Source organism: Rhinatrema bivittatum, chromosome 17 (genome assembly GCF_901001135.1).
Source record: "Rhinatrema bivittatum chromosome 17, aRhiBiv1.1, whole genome shotgun sequence".
NCBI classification, from domain to species: domain Eukaryota; kingdom Metazoa; phylum Chordata; class Amphibia; order Gymnophiona; family Rhinatrematidae; genus Rhinatrema; species Rhinatrema bivittatum.
In genome coordinates, this window is record NC_042631.1 from 51,514,680 (window position 1) to 51,534,787 (window position 20,108).

A 20,108-nucleotide genomic window follows, 5' to 3' on the forward strand; every position below is an offset into this window, starting at 1 on the left:
TATGTACTTAATACTTTAAACTGCTCAGAATGCAGAATGATGCAGCATCTACATTGCTGCATCATTCTGCATTCTGAGCAGAATGATGCAGCAATGTAGCCTTTGCCCTGACTTAGTGAGGGCAAAGGCTATCGGCACCATTTTGATTACTGGCAGCAGACGGCCCAAGTGCAGGAGATCGCTCCAGGACCCCCGCTGGACCACCAGGGACTTTTGGCAAGTCTTGGGGGACCCTCCTGACCCCGACAAGACTTGCCAAAAGTCCCTAGTGGTCCAGCGGGGGTCCTGGAGCGATCTCCTGCACTTGGGCCGTCTGCTGCCAGTAATCAAAATGGTGCCGATAGCCTTTGCCCTCACTATGTCACAAGGGCTACCGGTGCCATTGGTCAGCCCCTGTCACATGGTAGGAGCACAAGATGGCATCGGCCATCCATTGCCTCTGGCAGGCGCAAGTTGCACGCACCGGCAGCCTGCTGGCACACAATCCTCTGACACAGCGGCAAATGGCCGCTGTGCCGGAGGCCTCTGGCCCTGCCCCGCCCCTTTTTCGAAGCCCTGGGACATACGCACATCCCGGGGCTTTAGGCCCAGCATGTGTAGGGCTTTGAAAATCCGGGCCTTAAAGTAAAGCAATGGGCCCGGATGGGATACATTGGAGGCTTCTAAGGGAATAGAGATGTCCTGGCAGATCCACTGGCTGACCTTTTCCATGCTGCTTTAGAATCAGGAGTACCACCAGAGGACTGGAGATGGGCAGATGCAGTTCCTCTTCAAAAAAGTGAAAGTATGGAAGAGGCTAGAAACTACAGGTGAATTAGTCTGATCTCAGTGGTGAGTAAATTAATGGAATTGGTGCTAAAACAGAATTGGTGCAGTTTCTGGAAAGCAGGCAGCATGCTTTTATCAGAGATAGGTTTCATCAGATAAATCTGATGAATTTCTTTTATTGGCTGACCAGAGAGTTGGAAAAGGAGAGAGCACTAGATGTAGTGTACTTGGATGTCAGGCAACTTATAAATAAACTGAGTGCCTTTGGTATGGGACCTAAAGTGACTGACTAGTTAGAAAGTGGTTGAGTGAGGGGCAACAAAGGGTACTCGTAAATGGAGTTCACTCTGAGGAAAGGGGTGTTAACAGTGGGGTGTCCTAGGGATCAGTCCTTGGATCAATTTTTTTCAACATTTGCGTAAGTGGTATTGCAGAAGGATTATGGGGAAAGGTTTGCTTTTTGTGGATGATATAAACATCTACAAAACAGTAGATACCCAGGCAGGACTGGTGCAAGGGTATTAGACACCCTAGGCGAAACTTATAGCCTGGTGCCCCCCCTCCCCCCATCACCGCTCCCTGAATTTCCTACACACAATTAAACATGGAAAAGGGCAGTGAGATAAAAAGATCACTTACAACATGCATGTAATATTTCCAGGCATTTCTATGGTGCCAAGAAGAAAACCCTGCCAAAAGAAGACACTTGGAACCCATATGGACTTAGGTCTATTGTAACACATACTGGTTGTGGTCTTGACCCTCAGAAAGCTATGAATAAACTGAATTACAATTATAATATAATAAACTCCCAAAATAGCACTAACTGCCAGCACTCAAACAGTAACAATCCTACCTAAAACATCAATATAGCTCCTATTAGAAAAACAGAATGAGTCAGGCTGCAATATATCATTACACAGAAATCACATGCTAGCAGAGCACTTCACCTCAGTCACACATGCAGAACACACATGGACTCTTACCCAATGCTGAATAAAGAGACCATAATAAAGTATAAATAGAAACTTGTAGACAAAAACTCAGCTCAGAATAAGCCAGACTCTGTATGCAGTGCAACATTGGAAAACAGAATCACCATGATCATAAAACCTCAATCACAATAGAAACACCATACAAATAAAAAATAAAAATTTCAAAACAGCTGTCAAAAAATAATACTCAATAATTAAAACTAATAAGGATTTAAAGAACTCTCTCTTCATATCTGGGAACTTTGATTTCCAGTTATGCTGAGATTGTCGTGGATTAGTTAGCAGAGGCAGGATGGGAGCACACAGTCTTTTTCATTCCCTCTCCACACACACACATACACATGTTCTCTGTATTCCTCACACAAGCACATGCTCTCTGTACTCTTCACACACACACATGCTATCTGTCCCATGCCCTCCCCACATATGTGCTGCCTGTCCCTGTGCCCCCCACACTCTGTCTCCCATGCCATTCCTCCCACACTCTGTGTCCCCATCTCCCCCCTATCACACACACACACACACACACACACACACACACACTCTGTCCTCTGGCCCCCACAACATGCTGCTCTCACACACACATACAGATGGTCTTTCCCTCCATACATACATATATGCTCTCACATCCATGTTCTCTGTCCTCTCCCCACCCCACACACAGACATGCACTCTGTTCCCCTCACACAAACATACACAATCTGAAGTACCATATATGCACTATTTCCTCGGATAGTGTAAGCAGCAGCAGACACCATTTTCTCACATCACTGCAGTATTGGGATGCCTCCTCTTTCTAGCATTTGTAGGATAGACACTTTCTTCAGCCGCATGGGCTGCAGCTGCTCCCAATCCTCTCTTCAGCTGTGTGGGCCAAGCTCCTGATCCTCTCTTCAGCCACGCGGGCCCTGATCCCGATCCTCTCTTCAGCCGCGTAGGCCCTGCTGGAGTTGCTCCCGATCCTCTCTTCAGCTGTGTGGGCCAAGCTCCTGATCCTCTCTTCAGCCACGCAGGCCCTGCTCCCGATCCTCTCTTCAGCTGTGTGGGCCAAGCTCCTGATCCTCTCTTCAGCCACGCAGGCCCTGCTCCTGATCCTCTCTTCAGCCACGCAGGCCCTGCTCCCGATCCTCTCTTCAGCCGCGTAGGCCCTGCTGGAGTTGCTCCCGATCCTCTTTTCAGCCAGAATGGGCCCAGTTGCCACTGCTCCAGATCCTCTCCTCTGATGCTGATACTTTCTTCCAGCCTCAGATCGGGCCTCCTCCTTCCCGCCTGCACGGGCCCACTTCCTCTTCTAGCCCACATGTGGGAAGGAGGCCCAATCCTACAATCCTGCTCCAAAGTCCAGGCTGAAGAGAGTTGGTGGAAGTAGCATGCGGTTTTCCCCAAACCTGTGGCGCTCTAGGCAGCTGCCTAGTTCTTCCACCGGCCCTGTACCCAGATGTGGAAAACATGAGGAGGGATTTAGCAACGCTTAATGAATGGTCTTGAGCAGTGGGATGCACTTCCAGTCCTCAAGGGCCGCAGATGGGTCAGATTTTCAGGATATCCCTAATGAATATGCATGAGATATATTTTCATGCACACACTATCTAAATTGCATGAAAAGACTGGAAATGAATACCTCTGGACTAGAGCAGCGGTTCTCAACCGGTGTGTCGCGACACACTAGTGTGTCGCCAAGCACCGGCTGCTGTGTCGCGTGCTCCCGGTCTCTCCCGCTGCTCTTTCTTCCCTGCTGCCGTTGCCGCCGGGCTATCAACACGTTCAAGCCCAGTGGGAACGGCAGCAGTGCTAAAAAAAGCTGTGGCACCCGTGGCTGGGCCTTTTCTTCTTCCCGCGCCTGCCCCCCCGTGACCCGGAACAGGAAGTGATACGCGGTGCTTGGGAAGGAGAAAGAGCAGTGCCACGTGATAAAGTAGCAGCGGCGGCTGCAGCATTGGCCCCCGAGCAATTGAAGCAGACGGTAATCGGGAAAGGAAAGAGCAGCATGAGCCTCCCGCGGCTGATGGGATTCTACTTTCTTGGCTTGCGGAGGCTGGAGGAGGAGGCTGCTGCAGCTACCATTTGTGCTCGGGGAGGGGCGGGGAAGAGAAAGTGAGTGAGAGAAAGAAGCAGCCAGCCTGCATGTGATTGAGAGCATGTGTGTGAGTGAGAGAAACTGGTCAGAGAGCTGATGTATGTGTATATGTGAGAGACAATGAAAGTGACTGCTCAAGGAGATGACTGATGTGTATGTGAGAGATTAGTCAGGGAGGTGACTGTGTGTGTGTGTGTGAGAGAGAGAAAAAGCATTGAAGTGAGAAATCTGGGTATGTGAGAAAGCATGGGCGTAAGAAGCCTGCTGTTGGGGGGTGGATGTGTGTGAAAGAAACCATGGGAGTGAGAAGCCTGATTATGTGAGAGAGAGAGCATGGGAGTGGGAAGCCTGTGTGTGTGTGCATGCATGAGAGCGAGAGACTGGTTGGTAAGGTGACGGTGTGTATGAGAGAAAGAGACTGGTGTGTGTGAATATGAGAGAAAGAATGTGATTCAGGGAATGAGAAGCCTGTGCAGTGGAGAGCGAGCATGGAAATGAGAGAGAGACTGGTGTGTGTGTGTATGTATGTGTGTGTAACAGAGAGAAAGTGAGTATGTGAATGAGAAGCCTGTGCATGTGAAGAGAGTGAGCATGGGAGTGAGAAACCTGGGTGTGGGTGAGACACAGCATGTGAGGGAGAAGCCTGTATATGTAAGACGGAACATGAAGTGGGAAGCCTGTGTGTGTATGCATGAGAGAGATCAGGTGACTGGTGTGTGTTTGTGTGTGTGTGTGTGTGAGAGAAAGAAAGTGATTATGGGAATGAGAAGCCTGTGCATGTGGAGAGTGAGCATGGGAGTGAGAAACCTGGGTGTGTGTGAGACACAGCATGGGAGTGAGAAGCCTGTATATCTGAAAGAACATGGGAGTGGGAAGCCTGTGTGTGTGAATGCATGAGAGAGATCAGGTGACTGGTGTGTGTTTGTGTGTGTGTGTGTGTGTGAGAGAGAAAGAAAGTGATTATGGGAATGAGAAGCCTGTGCATGTGGAGAGAACAAGCATGGGAGTGAGAGACTGGTGAGTGTGTGTGAGACAGAGAAAGTGATTATGAGAGTGAGAAGCCCGTATATGTAAGTAGAACACGGGAGTGGGAAGCCTGTGTGTGTATGGCATGAGAGAAACTGTTCAGGAAGGTGACTGGTGTGTGTGTCAAAGACTGTTTGGGAGATGATTGGTGTGTGAGAGATAGAAACTGGTCATGGGGGCATGACTGGTATGGGGTGTGTGTGTGAGAGACATGGGCATTAAGGAAGAGGACCATGAATATAGAGCTTAGCCTCTACTGCTGCTTCTGGTGCGTGCTATGGCCTGCATGGAAGAGGAGTAGGAGATCTGCTGGAGGGGGTAAGTAAAGGTGGCTTTTTAAGTTTATTTTTCTTGATTGACTGCCATTTTAATTATTTAATATTATGTGATGTGTCTGCTTCTTTTGAAATATTTTATTGGTGTTTTGAGAATTTTTAATAGTTTTATGAGTTTTTAATTGTTGGATGTTATTCTGTTCATAGCTGTTTAGAAACATTTATTCTGCTTATTAGTATAGTTTTACAATTATTTCTGTGTGGGGATCTATAGCTGCTTGCTAGTTCTGTTTTCCTAATAAGAGGTGTATTGGTTTTTAGGGCCTGATTTAATATTTATAGTGTTGCCTTTTCATAGATAGGGTTGCTCCTGTTTGAGTGTATTCCATAATACAGGTGTAACTGTGTGCGGATTACTTTATGTGCATTACTACAGATCCTGGGAGTATGTTAGGTCGGTTCTGTGTCTGTTACTGAGATATTTTACTAGCATGTAAGAGTTTTATCAGTCTTATTTGTTGTGTTTTCTCAAGAGGACATGCATTGGTGGTAAACTGCTTTCTTTTCATAAGTAGGGCTATTGAGCCTGGAAGTAGAAGGAGTTTGAGTTACTGTTACTGAGATGACACCAGAACCAGAATATATTTTTTGTAGGGTGAGTTGTATGGGGAATGTCATAATTCTGCTTTACATCCATTATTGTGGGTCAGGAGGGTTCCCGTGGATGCAAACTGTACTTTTACATCTAGCCCCGTGACGATCATGGGTCAGTGTGTCACGCATGTGAGAACCATCTGTCAGGTGTGTCCCGACAGAAAAAAGGTTGAGAACCACTGGTCTAGAGTGTAGCAGCTAAGATTTAATGCTAAAAAATGTAGAGTCATGCATTTGGGCTGCAAAAATACAAGGGAATGGTACAGTAAAAGAGGTGAAATTCTTTTAAGCACGACTCAAGAGTGGGATCTAGGGATGATCTTACCTGAGGATCTTAAGGTGGCCAAACAGATAAATAAGGTGATGGCAAATGCCAGAATGATATTTTGGAAACTCCTTTATTTACCCCACTCATAAACAAAATAAATGAAACAGGATGAGGAGAGTTTCATACATTTTCTGTAACATGCCTCCTCGGTCTTGTAGACAGAATATTGTAAATTGTAATCATAAACTAACCTCCATCCTACCTTAGCTTTTTTTTGAATATTTTATGTGAAAAAAAATGTGTGTTTTGTGCACTTAAAATCAGCAAAATAGCTCAATCTTCCTCTGTTTGTTAAATCTTAGGCGCTCTCAAGCATTAAGAAATATTGCAATACAGACGCTGAGAGCGGCAAAAGTAAATTAACTGTGATTTAGACATGGAGAGCATCGAATATTTAACAGAGGAAGATTGAGCTATTTTGCTGATTTTAAGTGCACAAAACACACATTTTTTTCACATAAAATGTGATATTTGTGTGCATAGGGCGAGGACTCGTCAGCAGAAAAAAGGAGATTTTTACAGGGACACTGCCCCTCTATAAGTCCATGATGAAAACTCATTTGGAATACCATGGACAGTTCTGGACACTGCATCTTCATAAGAATGAACACAAGATAGAGTTGGTCCAAAGGGTGACTACTAAAATGGTTGGTGGTCTTTGTTGTAAAGTGTATAGGGACATAATTAAAGATCTACACATGTACACCCTACAGGAAAAGTGAGATGAGGAGATATAACAGAGACATCTAAATATTTCAAAAGTTTCCATGCACAGGAGGCTAGCCTCTTTCAATGGAAAGAAGACTCTAAAACGAGGAGTCATATGATGAGGCTAAAAGGGGGTAAACACAAGAGTAATCTTAGAAAATATTTCTTTACAGAAAAGGTGGTGGATGCATGGAGGTTGTGGAGACAAGGACTGTATCTGAATTCAAGAAAGCATAGGACAAGCATAGGGGATTTCTGAGGGAGTAGTAGGGATTGTAGAGCTGAGCAGGGGTGTGGATGGACAGACTGGATAGGCCGTGTGGTCTTTTTTTTCCCTATCATGTTTCTATGCTTCTAAGTCCTGGAAGTAAAACAGCACATATCATTTGTCTGCAAGATTCGGGTGCGAGGTCTGGGTTAAGTGGTGGGAGTCACGGTGAAGAGGTGGAGGTATGGGTGAACTGGTGATTGCAAGTACGTGCACAAATATTTTCAGAAGTATAGTACATGTATTCCTTATAAAATACCTGCCTCTGCATATAACTCTATGCTATAATGTTACAATTATTAAATGCATAAAATATTTATAAGTGAGTTGAAAAATTGTGCATTTTCCTGCATTACAAATATCCATGCATACTGAAGTCTACTTGTGCACTTTCAGTGCAGAAATACACAGCTCTTGCCCCATAGTTTATAAAATACTGGCATAAAACTCCACTGGCCCACTTATGTAGGTTGTTGGTGACTTACAGTGACTGTTGAAAATTGAATTCTATGTTCAATAGCTAATTACTGGAAGCTATCTTGAGCCTGTCTGCTTGTGGTCATTAATCTTCTGCAGGGTCTTACCATGCATGGCATGCTTCCGATTGGTCAGTAACTGCGCCAATGCCCAGAAAGCATCCTCCTCATTTAAATACATCAGCAATATGGCAGCAATCTGGCTCATTCCTTGGCAGTAGCTAACTTCCTGTAAAAGACAAGGTTCATATATGCTTAGGGGCAGATTTCCATTCCATAGTTATTTCAAAAAAAAAAAAAAAACCTCTAGTAGCAGAACTGCCCTCAGTCTAAATGTCTTTATGCTTCCTCTTTTTTTGGTGCTGTATGTCAGATATTTAATTACTTGACATGTGCTTCAAATGCCTTTGCCTAATTATACTTGTAACTCCCTTTGAGTTCATTAGTTCGAAATGCACTGTCCCTCCAGGGTTACTGCACACACACACACACACACACACACACACACACACACAGTGACCGCAAGCTCTCAGTCCAGTGCTATTACACATAGGCTGACCAGTGTTCTGTGCAAAAACTGAAATTGGCACCTTCCACCACACAATACCCTACCCTATGAAAAATGAAAGTATGTATTTATACATTTACAAAATATAGTCAAGATAAACATCTTGAACAGAAAATAAACTGGTAAAATCACAAAGGAAAAATACCTTTTAACACCCTGCCCCCAGTGCAAGCATAAGCAAGATTTGGAACAGTTCTGCAGCCCCAACATAACATTCCCACCCCCACCGAACAAGAAAAATGGGGGCTCTTCAATCTCAACATCACACAAGAACAACAATGGGAGCTCGGTGGCCTCAATGCAACACCTCCTACCCCCCACAAGAGCAATGATGGGCAACACTTGAACTCTCATTTCCCACGATGATGGAGGCTTGGTGATCCTCAACATTACATCCTACCCTTGGTGATAGTTTGCACCCCCTTTCCCCCGACTCTCCGACCAACACCAACATCTCCCCTGACACCATCTCTCTCCCCCTCCCTGCCCCACTCTCTCTGCCTTGCCCCCTACCCTCTTTCTCTCTCTATCCACCCCAGCCCCATGTCAGAGTGAGAGAAAGATGATGGTAGGGCAAGGGGAAAGAAGGAAAGAGAGAGAGAGGAGTACTGAAAGGAAGGGTGATGCCCCCACCCCCTTCCTGTATCCCCTCCTCCCAGCTGCAAGTCACCCTTCCAGAGGTGCCAGCTCCCTTCTCCCACTTGCTGTCTGCGACCTAAGTCTTTCTGGTGGTGGTTCTGCCCACTACAGTCTTAATTCAGCTGGCAGCACTTCCCATGCACAGGCCGATACTATAAAAATCACGGGACAGAGGGGCACTCTGTGTTGAGCACCCGCTCTCCTGGGCGCGCGATTCTCTAAATGAGGCAGCAAGCTAGCGTGTTCCTAGCACCTCCTTATTAGCGGTAGAGCTGGCTGTCAGCAGGTCCGAGAGCTGACCCTCTATTTTACCGGCATCAGTTTTCGAACCCGCTGACAGCCACGGGTTAGGAAAACGGATGCCGGTAAAACTGAGCGTCTGTTTTTCGAACCCGCTGACCAGCGGGCAGATTTTTTTTTTTTTTTGTTATTTTTGTTTTTACATTTTACCTTCCTCCGACTTAATATCGCTAGGATATTAAGTCGGAGGGTGTACAGAAAAGCAGAAAAAACTGCTTTTCTGTGCACTTTTCCGGGTTGTTTAGAACTTAACGCCTGCCCTTGGCCAGGCGTTAATTTCTGAGAATAAAATGTGTGGCTTGGCCGCACATTTTACTTTTAGTATCCCGGCAACTAACTAATAGGCTCATCAACATGCATTTGCATGTGATAAGCGCTATTAGTTTTCGGGGGGTTGACCACGCATTTTTGACGCATTATTATCCCTTACAGTATAAGGGGTAATAAGAGTGCGTCGAAAATGCGCAGCCAAACGGGTGTTAAACGGTGAGTTCGGTCAAGCGCACCATACTGTATCAGCCTGGCAGTTAGGAAGTCTGTGATGTTGATGTTTCAAGATAAAGGTTTCAGTGGTGATGGCAGCAGCACAGAATGGTGGCAGAAGTTCAGAATAACTCCATTTATCAGCCAGGCGCACAGCTTCTCCCGCCCCACTGCATTGAGTGTTGGTTGCAGCCTGAAGTGAGACATTGCAGAAGGGCACTGGCAGGAGAGAAGGGCCAGTGCACATCCCATGCAATTCCACTGGTCGCACATCCCAAAAGCCGATCCTGATTACACTTCACCAACATTTATCTCATGCTTTTCCAAATCATGCACAAAGTGAGTTACAACAAATTAAACTATAACAAAACAGAATATACAATAAACTGAAAGAAAAGAAAATTTAGGGCACCATTTTAATATGAGCTGCAAAGTTTGTGGGTACTTTTTATTCATGGCGTATGCATTAATATTCAAAGTGAAAGTGCATATGTCCTTTCACTTTGAAAACTGTCCCAGGGAAAGTACCCGCAGAGATTTGTCCCTACTTTTTCGGAGATCCCTGGATGTGGTTTTCTCCTCTAAACTAAGCACACCCCCAGGAATGCAGGTAAAATTACTCGGGTTATGCATGTACTTTTATTTGCCTACAGGGTGGGTATTTTTCAGAAAGGAGATTTATGGGGGTAAACATTTTTCACCTGCAGAAATCCATTTGAAAACTGCTCTCCCTGTTAGGATTTCGCTTGTTATACAGCCTTATCCTACCTTCATGATGCCTCCCCACCAGCAGAGGCCCTTACAGTATATATACCTCATCCCTAGTTTTGTCAAGTTCCTCCTCACTGCCCTTGCCACACCCAAATCCCAGCCCTATGTAAACTTGTCTTGCCATAGTAGCTTTGTCTTCTCAGGGTGTTACTTCTGGCTTCGTGACCTGACCCTTCTTCTTGCCTTGTGGCCTACGGGCCTTCCGTCTTACCTTATCTTGTAGCCTACGGGCCTCCTAGTCTCTTGCCTTGCTATGAGGCCCTCGAGCCTATCTTGCTTGCTTTGTTCCCTGTCTTGAGACCTTTGGCCTATTCTCTCTTGTATCCTGCTTTGGGGCCTTTGGGCCTATTCTGTCTGTTCCAAGCCTTGCTGCCTTCGGGCTTCTGTGTTCTTTGTTTCCCTTGTCTGCTTTGTCTAAGTCCTGCCCTAGTCTGCCTTGTTGGTCTTGTCCTGTCTGTTGCAGTCTCCAGTCCCGCCTGTACCAGTCCTTGCCTTGTCTTATCTAGTTCCAGGTCCTGCTTAGTATCCAGCCCCACCTTGTGCTGCCAGCCAAGTCTGCATGGTCCAGCCTGCCAAGCTTTTGTCCAAGCCTTGTCTTCAGCCTGCTTTTGTCCAAGCCTTGCTAGTGTGGACTCACCACTATGATGTACTTCCGCCACAGAGACCTACTGGCCCCCAGAACAAAGGGCTCAACCTACAGGGAGGCTAGGTGAAAGACCGGCTCTTGTCTTGCTCGGAGTCCTGCCTTGCAGTCAGGGTTAGGATGGCATCAGCTTATCACAGAACCCACTCATTCCAAAGGCAATATTCTAGACAGTTTTCTATAATCCATCTCATATTACATTACCTATAGAAGAGTACAGTAACTTAAAAGTCCCATGGTCAGACCACCACTTGATTTCTTTCTCCATAAATGTCAAAGAGCAGAGTAAAATAAATAATTCGACCAGGTTTATACAAAAAAGAAAATTCATCACACCTGATGATTTTCACACCTGATTTTCACAAGGTCTTGGTACCTAAGTTGCCACTGGCTTTGGCAGAAGACGTGGATAAATCAGTCGAAGAGTGGAATTTTACCATCTCTGAGACTTTAGATTTAGTAGGCCCATTTAAAACTATAACTATAAAAAAAACAGAGACCTAATCTTCCTTGGTACAATGACAAATTACGCAGACTAAAAACAACTTTAAGGAAAAAAGAGCGCCTATGGCGAAAACATAACAACACAACTAAGAACAACTATTACTGTATTTTAAGAATATACAGGTGAGAAGTAAATTTAGAGAAAAAAAAAGTTTTATGCCAACAAAATTAATTTAGCCAATAATAATCCAGCCACATTGTTTAACATTGTTAAATCCTTGACGTCCGTCTCTCACCAAGAAAACTCAGATGTTGATGACTCTGGGGGTCATTTATCAAAATGCGGTAAGGCGTTTTCGCATGCGTTAAGGGCTTATCGCATGCGAAAAGGCCCTTAGCGCATGCGAAAACGCCTTTAAAGCATGCGATAGCACCATTTCATATGGTACGATGCAAATCCGAAAAAGGAGGAGGAGTGGGTTAGGTTTGCCAGTCTGAGAAATGCTATCGCACAGACTTAATGGCAATTTTAACTACACCTTTTTCAGTAGCGTTAAGCTGTTAGCACATTTCGTGATGTCTCCTGAAAGGCCTGTTTTAGAAGGGGAGGGAGAGAGAGAGAGAGACTAGCCATAATGTCCTCTCCGTAGATGTTCTCTCCACCTAGCTTGATACCCAGGTAGAGAGTCCATCAAGCTAGGTTGAGAGAACCTTGCACCAATATCAACTTGGAGTGAGTTTCCTCACTCCGAAGGTCATCAAATCTTCACAAGAGACCACAGTTCTGTTCGTACGTCTCACGCTGAATGTCAAAGTGGCCCCTAACCCCCTACACTAATACCTAAACCTCACCTCGAGTTATTAGGTGGGCCTCCCATCTCTCTCTCTCTCCCCATTAACAATGCTCCCCCAGGGGTTGAATACAGGTATGGCACTTATCGCAAAGTCTGAAAATATTATCGCAATTTGCGCTAACTTAGCTCTTTGCATAGGTAATTAGCGCAAATTGCAATAAACTGTATATTAGCATAAAACACGCCCCTTTTGATATTGCATGCGATACTTATCGCATTTTTAAATCCAGGCCTCTATTTGTAATCAAATAGCAATATTTTTCAATCAAAAGTAACTAATATTACACAAGAGTTCAAAGATCTGCCTTATTCCAACCTTAAGAATCAAGAATCCGTAAATCATTGGTCCTCTTTCGGCTGAAATAATTCAAAAAATTGTAAATAAACAAAAAATATCTAATTCTCCATTGAACCCTTGCTCTGGATTACTCTTCAAAAACTTAGGAGAAATCTGTTCAGAATATATATGTTAATAATAAACCAATCTTTAGAATCTGGTAAATTCCCAAATTATCTAAAACAATCTTTTATCACACCAATCCCCTAGAATAAATCAGTAGCTCTCACTGAGTTTTCCAATCTCAGACCGATTGCCACACTAACCTCTCTCTCAAAAACATTAGAATCAGTTGTTTTACATCAGCTAAATGAATATCTGTTGGAACACGACATAATTCATCCGAATCAACATGGATTCAGAAAAGGCCACTCAACTGAAACTCTTCTTCTTTCTTCCTTCGACACATATATCAGAGGTTTTGATTCCAATACAGATTTCTTACTAGTTCTATTAGATATCTCTGCTGCATTCGATACACTAGACCAGTGGTTCTCAACCTTTTTTCTGTCGGGACACACCTGACAGATGGTTCTCACATGCGTGACACACTGACCCATGATCGTCACAGGGCTAGATGTAAATGTACAGTTTGCATCCACGGGAACCCCCCTGATCCACAATAATGGATGTAAAGCAGAATTATGACATTCCCCGTTCAACTCACTCTACAAAAAAGATATTCTGGTTCTGGTGTCATCTCAGTAACAGCAACTCAAACTCCTTCTACTTTCAGGCTCAATAGCCCTACTTATGAAAAGACAGCAGTTTACCACCAATGCATGTCCTCTTGAGAAAACGCAACAAATAAGACTGATAAAACACTTACATGCTAGTAAAATATCTCTGTAACAGACACAGAACCGACCTAACATACTCCCAGGATCTGTAGTAATGCACATAAACTAATCCACACACAGTTACACCTGTATTATGGAATACACTCAAACAGGAGCAACCCTATCTATGAAAAGGCAACACTACAAATATTAAATCAGGCCCTAAAAACCAATACACCTCTTATTAGGAAAACAGAACTAGCAAGCAGCTATAGATCCCCACACAGAAATAATTGTAAAACTATACCAATAAGCAGAATAAATGTTTCACAACAACTATGAACAGAATAACATCCAACAATTAAAAACTCATAAAAACTATTAAAAATTCTCCAAACACCAATAAAATATTTCAAAAAAAGCAGACACATCACATAATATTAAATAATTAAAATAGCAGTCAATCAAGAAAAATAAACTTAAAAAGCCACCTTTACTTACCCCCTCCAGCAGCTTTCCTACTCCTCTTCCATGCAGGCTGTAGCACACACCAGAAGCAGCAGTAGTGGCTAAGCTCTATACTCATGGTCCTCTTCCTTAGGGCCCATGTCTCTCTCACACACACACACACACCATACCAGTCATGCCCCCATGACCAGTTTCTGTCTCTCACACACCAATCATCTCCAAGTCTTTGACAAACACACCAGTCACCTTCCTGAACAGTTTCTCTCATGCCATACACACACACACACAGGCTTCCCACTCCCGTGTTCCACTTACATATATGGGCTTCTCACTCTCATAATCACTTTCTCTTTCTCACATACACTCACCAGTCTCTCACTCCCATGCTTGTTCTCTCCACATGCACAGGCTTCTCATTCCCATAATCACTTTCTTTCTCTCCCACATACACACACACCAGTCACCTGATCTCTCTCATGCATACACACACAGGCTTCCCACTCCCATGTTCTCTTTCAGATATACAGGCTTCTCACTCCCATGCTGTATCTCACACACTCCCAGCTTTCTCACTCCCATGCTCACTCTTCACATGTACAGGCTTCTTATTCCCATAATCACTTTCTTTCTCTCTCTCACATACACGTAAACATACACCAGTCACCTGATCTCTCTCATGCATATACACACACACATAGGCTTCCCACTCTCATGTTCTCTTTCAGATATACAGGCTTCTCACTCCCATGCTGTGTCTCACACACACACAGGTTTCTCACTCCCATGCCCACTCTTCACCTGCACATGCTTCTCATTCCCATAATCACTTTCTCTCTCTCTCTCTCACACACACCCGTCACCTGATCTCTCTCATGCATACACACACACACACGCTTCCCACTTCCATGTTCTGTCTTACATACACAGGCTTCTCCCTCCCATGCTGTGTCTCGCACACACCCAGGTTCTCACTCCCATGCTCACTCTCTTCACATGCACAGGCTTCTCATTCCCATAATCACATTCTCTCTCTCACATTCACATACACACCAGTCACACCGTCACCTTACCAACCAGTCTCTCTCATATACATGCACACACACAGGCTTCCTACTCCCATGCTCTCTCTCACATAATCAGGCTTCTCACTCCCATGCTTTCTTTCACATACACCCCCACAACACCAGGCTTCTTACTCCCATGCTTTCTCACATACCCAGATTTCTCACTTCCATGCTTTTTCTCTCTCTCTCTCTCTCACACACACACATCCCTGACTGTCTCACACTCTCACATACACATCAGTCATCTCCTTGAGCAGTCACTTTCATTGTCTCTCACATATACACATACATCAGCTCTCTGACCAGTTTCTCTCAATCACACACATACTCTCGATCAAATACATTCTCTCACTTACACACAGGCTCTCAATCACACACATTCTCTCACTTACACACAGGCTGGCTGGCTGCTTCTCTCTCTTTCTGTCACTCACTTCCTCTCCTCCCCCCCCCCCCAGCACAAACGGTAGCTGCTCCTCCAGCCCCCGCAGGCCAAGAAGGAAGAATTCCATTGATCGCGGGAGGCTCATGCTGCTCTCTCCTTTCCCTTCCGCTTTCTCCCCCAGAGCAGGAAGATCAGCTGCCTCTCCTGCTGCCACCGGACTCCTGCTATCTTCGGGCGTCCGAACTTCCTGTCGGGGGGGGGGGGGGGGTAGCGGAAGCGCAGCGCACAACGTCCGCTTCCTCCCTCCCCCCCCCTCCCAAGCAGGAAGATCGGCGGACCATACGGCCCGACGCTCGAAGATAGCAGGAGGCCGGTGGCAGCAGGAGAGGCAGCTGATCTTCCTGCTTTGGGGGAGAAAGCGGAAGCTGTGCGCGACGCTTCCGCTCCCCCACCCCAAGCAGGAAGATCGACGGACCATACGGCCCGACGCCCGAAGATAGCAGGAGAACGGGTGGCAGCAGGAGAGGCAGCTGATCTTCCTGCATTGGGGGGAGGAAGCGGAAGCTGCACGCGGCGCTTCCGCTCCCTCCCCCCCCCCCCGAACAGGAAGACCGGTTGGCCATACGGCCGCAGCAGCGCTTCCCCATGTGTGCCGTGATGGCGCGCGAGGCGTGGGTTCTCTTGCGGCACGGCCTTTCTTCTTCCCGCGCACCACTTCCTGTTCCGGGTCCGGGGGGGAATGCAGGCGCGGGAAGAAGAAAAGGCCAGCCATGGATGCCACAAGCTTTTTTTTTTTTGCACCGCTGCCGTTCCCGCTGGGCTTGAACGTGCTGATAGCCCGGCGGCAACGGCAGCAGGGAAGAACGAGCAGCGGGAGGGACCAGGAGCCACGCGACACACCTGCCGGTGCTTGGCGACACACTAGTGTGTCGCGACGCACCGGTTGAGAACCGCTGCACTAGACCACAAAATTTTAATATCACGACTCCAGTCTATTGGTATGCAAGACACAGTCTTAAATTGGTTTAACAGTTATCTCACTAACCGCTGCTATCAAATCAACATTGGATCATGTTCCTCTCACGTTTATACTCAATCCACAAGGGTCCTCCTTATCGCCCATATTGTTTAATATATACTTCCAACTCTGTCAAATACTATCAGCTTTAAATGTCCATTTCAAATTTTATGCAGACGTTATACAGATCTTCGTCCCGTACAAATCTTCATGGACTGATACTCTTTGATCCAGATTTACATCAAAACCATTGAACAATGGCTTGCACACAGAAGGTTAAAACTAAATGCAAAAAAACCCTGAAATTGAAAATCCCACTAATAGTTCACCATCTTACATTATAATAGGAAAGGAGAGGATCCCAATAAAAAAAGTGGCTCATAATTTAGGAATTCTAATAGATACAAACCTATCATTGTCTCCAAAACCGTCAAAAACTAGTTTTTTAAGTTACACTTCCTGAAAAGGCTGAGGCCGTTACTATTCTTGTCTGATTTCCAAACAGTACTTCAATCTTTAATTTTTTCCAGTTTAGACTACTGTATTACCTAGGTCTACCAGATGCCACAACTAAACCTTTGCAATTGATTCAAAATGCAGCAGCCCACCAATTAAACAAAATATCACCCCCATGTTATATAAACTACACTGGTTACCAATTAAATATAGAATTAAATATAAAATACTGTCATTAATACACGCACTCATAGATAACCAAGACTCCATATGGCTGTGCACCTCCTTGAGGCTTTATAAACCATCGAGAAATCTCAGATCCATCAGTAAGAACCTGCTTTAAGTTCCCACAGTACGATTAGCCAGATTGAACATCACGAAAGAAAAGGGCGTTCTCCATAGCAGGACCCATATTGTGGAATTCTCTCCCGAATGCTTTGAGACAAAACACCAATAGCAAAGAATTCCAAAAATCACTAAAAACACACTTCTTCAAAGAAGCTTTTGCAGTCACAGACCAATAATAACCTTACAAATCAGATAAGGCTTGTATGTTCCTAATTTTTTTTTTTTTAGGTTTTTTGGTTCTTCGTTTTTTTTCTCTCTGTTCTTGATTTTTATGTAACCATAATAAAAAGGAGTTTAGTTCTGATATATATTAAGATGTCAGAGAAGTATAGGGTTTTAATATGGAAATTGTATTTCTCGCCAACCTTTATTTATTTATTTTCTTGGTTTTCGCTTTTGCTTTTTAGACTTTTTATGTTTACGCATAGACTTAAATTATTAAATCTATGCAATTCTATTCTCTTATTTTATGATTATATTTTAATGTTATTGTAAACCGTTTTGGTCAATTATACATTGTAAAGACGGTATAGAAATATATTAATTAAAAAAATAAATAAATAAATAGCGCTCCCCAAACACATACACAATAAAATATAAAAGGGCCTCCTTTTCAAACCATATGTGTATATGAATAGTAGAATAACTCAATTCTAACTAATAAGGCAATTGCCCAATGTTATAAAATCCATTAAAATGGAATAAATAAAAATCTGATAGAATAAATAAAAACAACAAAATTACATCTTTAGCCATGTTTTAAGTAGCTCCTAGAAGACCAGCAAGTCATCCACCTGGTGGATGTTCTCTGGCAAGCAATTCCAGATCACTAGGACACTCCTGAAAATGCTCTCTCTCTTATACTCTGAAGTCTCATATCGAGAAGCAAAGGAAAAGCTAAATGGGCTTCTGATGTGGCCTGGAAAGACAAGAGGGCACCTAAGGTTTTCAATGACAACTTAAATAAGAAATGACACAGCTCTTCAAAGTCTTATAAACTAAGACAAAGATTTTTAATTGAGCTTGATAGTAAACAGGGAGCAAGTGCAAATATTTTATATTTATATATTTGGGGGGATCCTATCAAACTGTTTGGAGTGACGAGTCATGAGTAGATGAATCACAGCATTCTGTATGCTGACAACGCAGAAACAATTTTTTGGAATGCATATGTATAACAAATTACAATAGTCAAAGTGAGATATATCACAAGCCTGAATGACTGTGGTGAAGGCTAAACTATAAAAAATGGTAGAAAATGATGCAATTGATGAAGAAGAAAAATGCAACCTTTACCACAGTCAAGGCCTGAGCTTGGAATTTAAAAGGAATCCCAACTGTAACCTTCACAACTGATGGGACTATATCAGAGCTTAAAGTGCTTTCCCAATCTAAGATACTTCTATATCTTACATGAATTTAATTTGAGTTTGTTAGACGCAGATCTTTTTTTCAAAGCATTCGAATTTTCCACAGCCTAAAGCAACTAACAGCTGATTATCATCAGCTTAGCAATAATTATTAATCAATGGCCACTAATAATCTTATCCAAAGCAGATATGTAAATATTAGGGATGAGAATCGTTTTTGAACGATTAAAATTATCGTCAGATAATTTTAAAATCATCCTAAATCGTTAGAGTGCACGATACAATACAAATGCCCCCGAATTATCGTCAGGGGCATTTGTATTGTATCATTAAATAGGGCACAGGAATTATTTGGGGGAGGGCGGGAAAACTGGCACACCAAAACAACCCCTAAACCCACCCTGACCCTTTAAAACCAATTCCTTACCCTCCCCCACCCTCCCGAACCCCCCCAAAATGTTAAATTACCTGGTGGTCCAGTGGGAGGGGTCCCGGCGCGATCTCCCGCTCTCGGGCCATCGGCGCCATTTTGGCTACCACTAATTAAAATGGCGCCGATGGCCCGATAAAAAAAACAACCCACCCGACCCTTTAAATCGATCCCCCTTAGCCTCCCCCACCCTCCCGACCCTTTTTTTTTAGGGAGGCCTGCGCCGCTAAAAAACCCCCCCCACTCGACCCTTTAAATCGACCCCACCCTCCCGACCCCCCCAAAACCTTTTAAAATTACCTGGTGGTCCAGGGGGGCCTCGGGGGGGCGATCCAGGGGGGCCTCGGGGAGAGGAGAGATCCAGGGGGGGCCTCGGGGAGAGATTTCCCGTTCCCAGGCATCAGCTGTTCTAAAAAAAAATGGCGCCGATGCTCCTTTGCCCTTACCATGTGACAGGGTATCCGTGCCATTGGCCGGCCCCTGTCATGTGGTAGGAGCACTGGATGGCCGGCGGTAAGGGCAAAGGGGCATCGGCGCCATTTTGTTTTAGAACAGCTGATGCCTGGGAACGGGAAATCTCTCCCCGAGGCCCCCCTGGATCTCTCCTCTCCCCGAGGCTCCCCTGGACCACCAGGTAATTTTAAAAGGTTTTGGGGGGGGGGTCGGGAGGGTGGGGTCGATTTAAAGGGTCGAGTGGGTTGTTTTTTTTAGCGGCGCAGGCCTCCCTAAAAAAAAAAAATTAGCGATGTGAATTGGAATCGGAAACGATTCCAATTCACATATCTTAACGATCAGATTTCCCCCCCCCCCCCCAGCCGAATCTGATCGTTAAGACGATCTGGCATACGATTCACATCTCTAGTAAATATTGAACAAAGCAGGTGAAGGAATAGAGTCTTATTCCACATAATAAAGATTTAGGATGCAAAGAAGCCGAACCAAGTGAAATAACCTGAGAATGACTAAAAACCATTTTATCCCTGCACCCTCAATACCCACCACACTCATCAAGTGAGAAAGCATGATATCCTAATGAATAGTGTCAAATGCCAGAGAGAGTTAAAAGAGTACTAACAAGGCTACATGACCTTAGTCCATATACTAGCGAAGATCATTGATCAAACTTACTAATACTCTGTTTACTAAAACTGGGTCTAAATCTTGTCGGAGATGGAT

The 20,108-nt window shown here is 44.5% G+C and overlaps 1 protein-coding gene across 2 annotated transcripts in view; it reads right to left on the reverse strand.

The window, feature by feature from the left end:
• LOC115079276 (USP6 N-terminal-like protein) overlaps positions 1-20,108 on the reverse strand; it is a 459,663-nt gene that overhangs the window by 124,735 nt on the left and 314,820 nt on the right. For both annotated transcript variants that reach the window (XM_029582658.1, XM_029582659.1), the window contains one exon: positions 7,684-7,804. In XM_029582658.1, the coding sequence (XP_029438518.1) occupies positions 7,684-7,804 (121 nt within the window). The remainder of the gene's footprint in view (positions 1-7,683; positions 7,805-20,108) is intronic.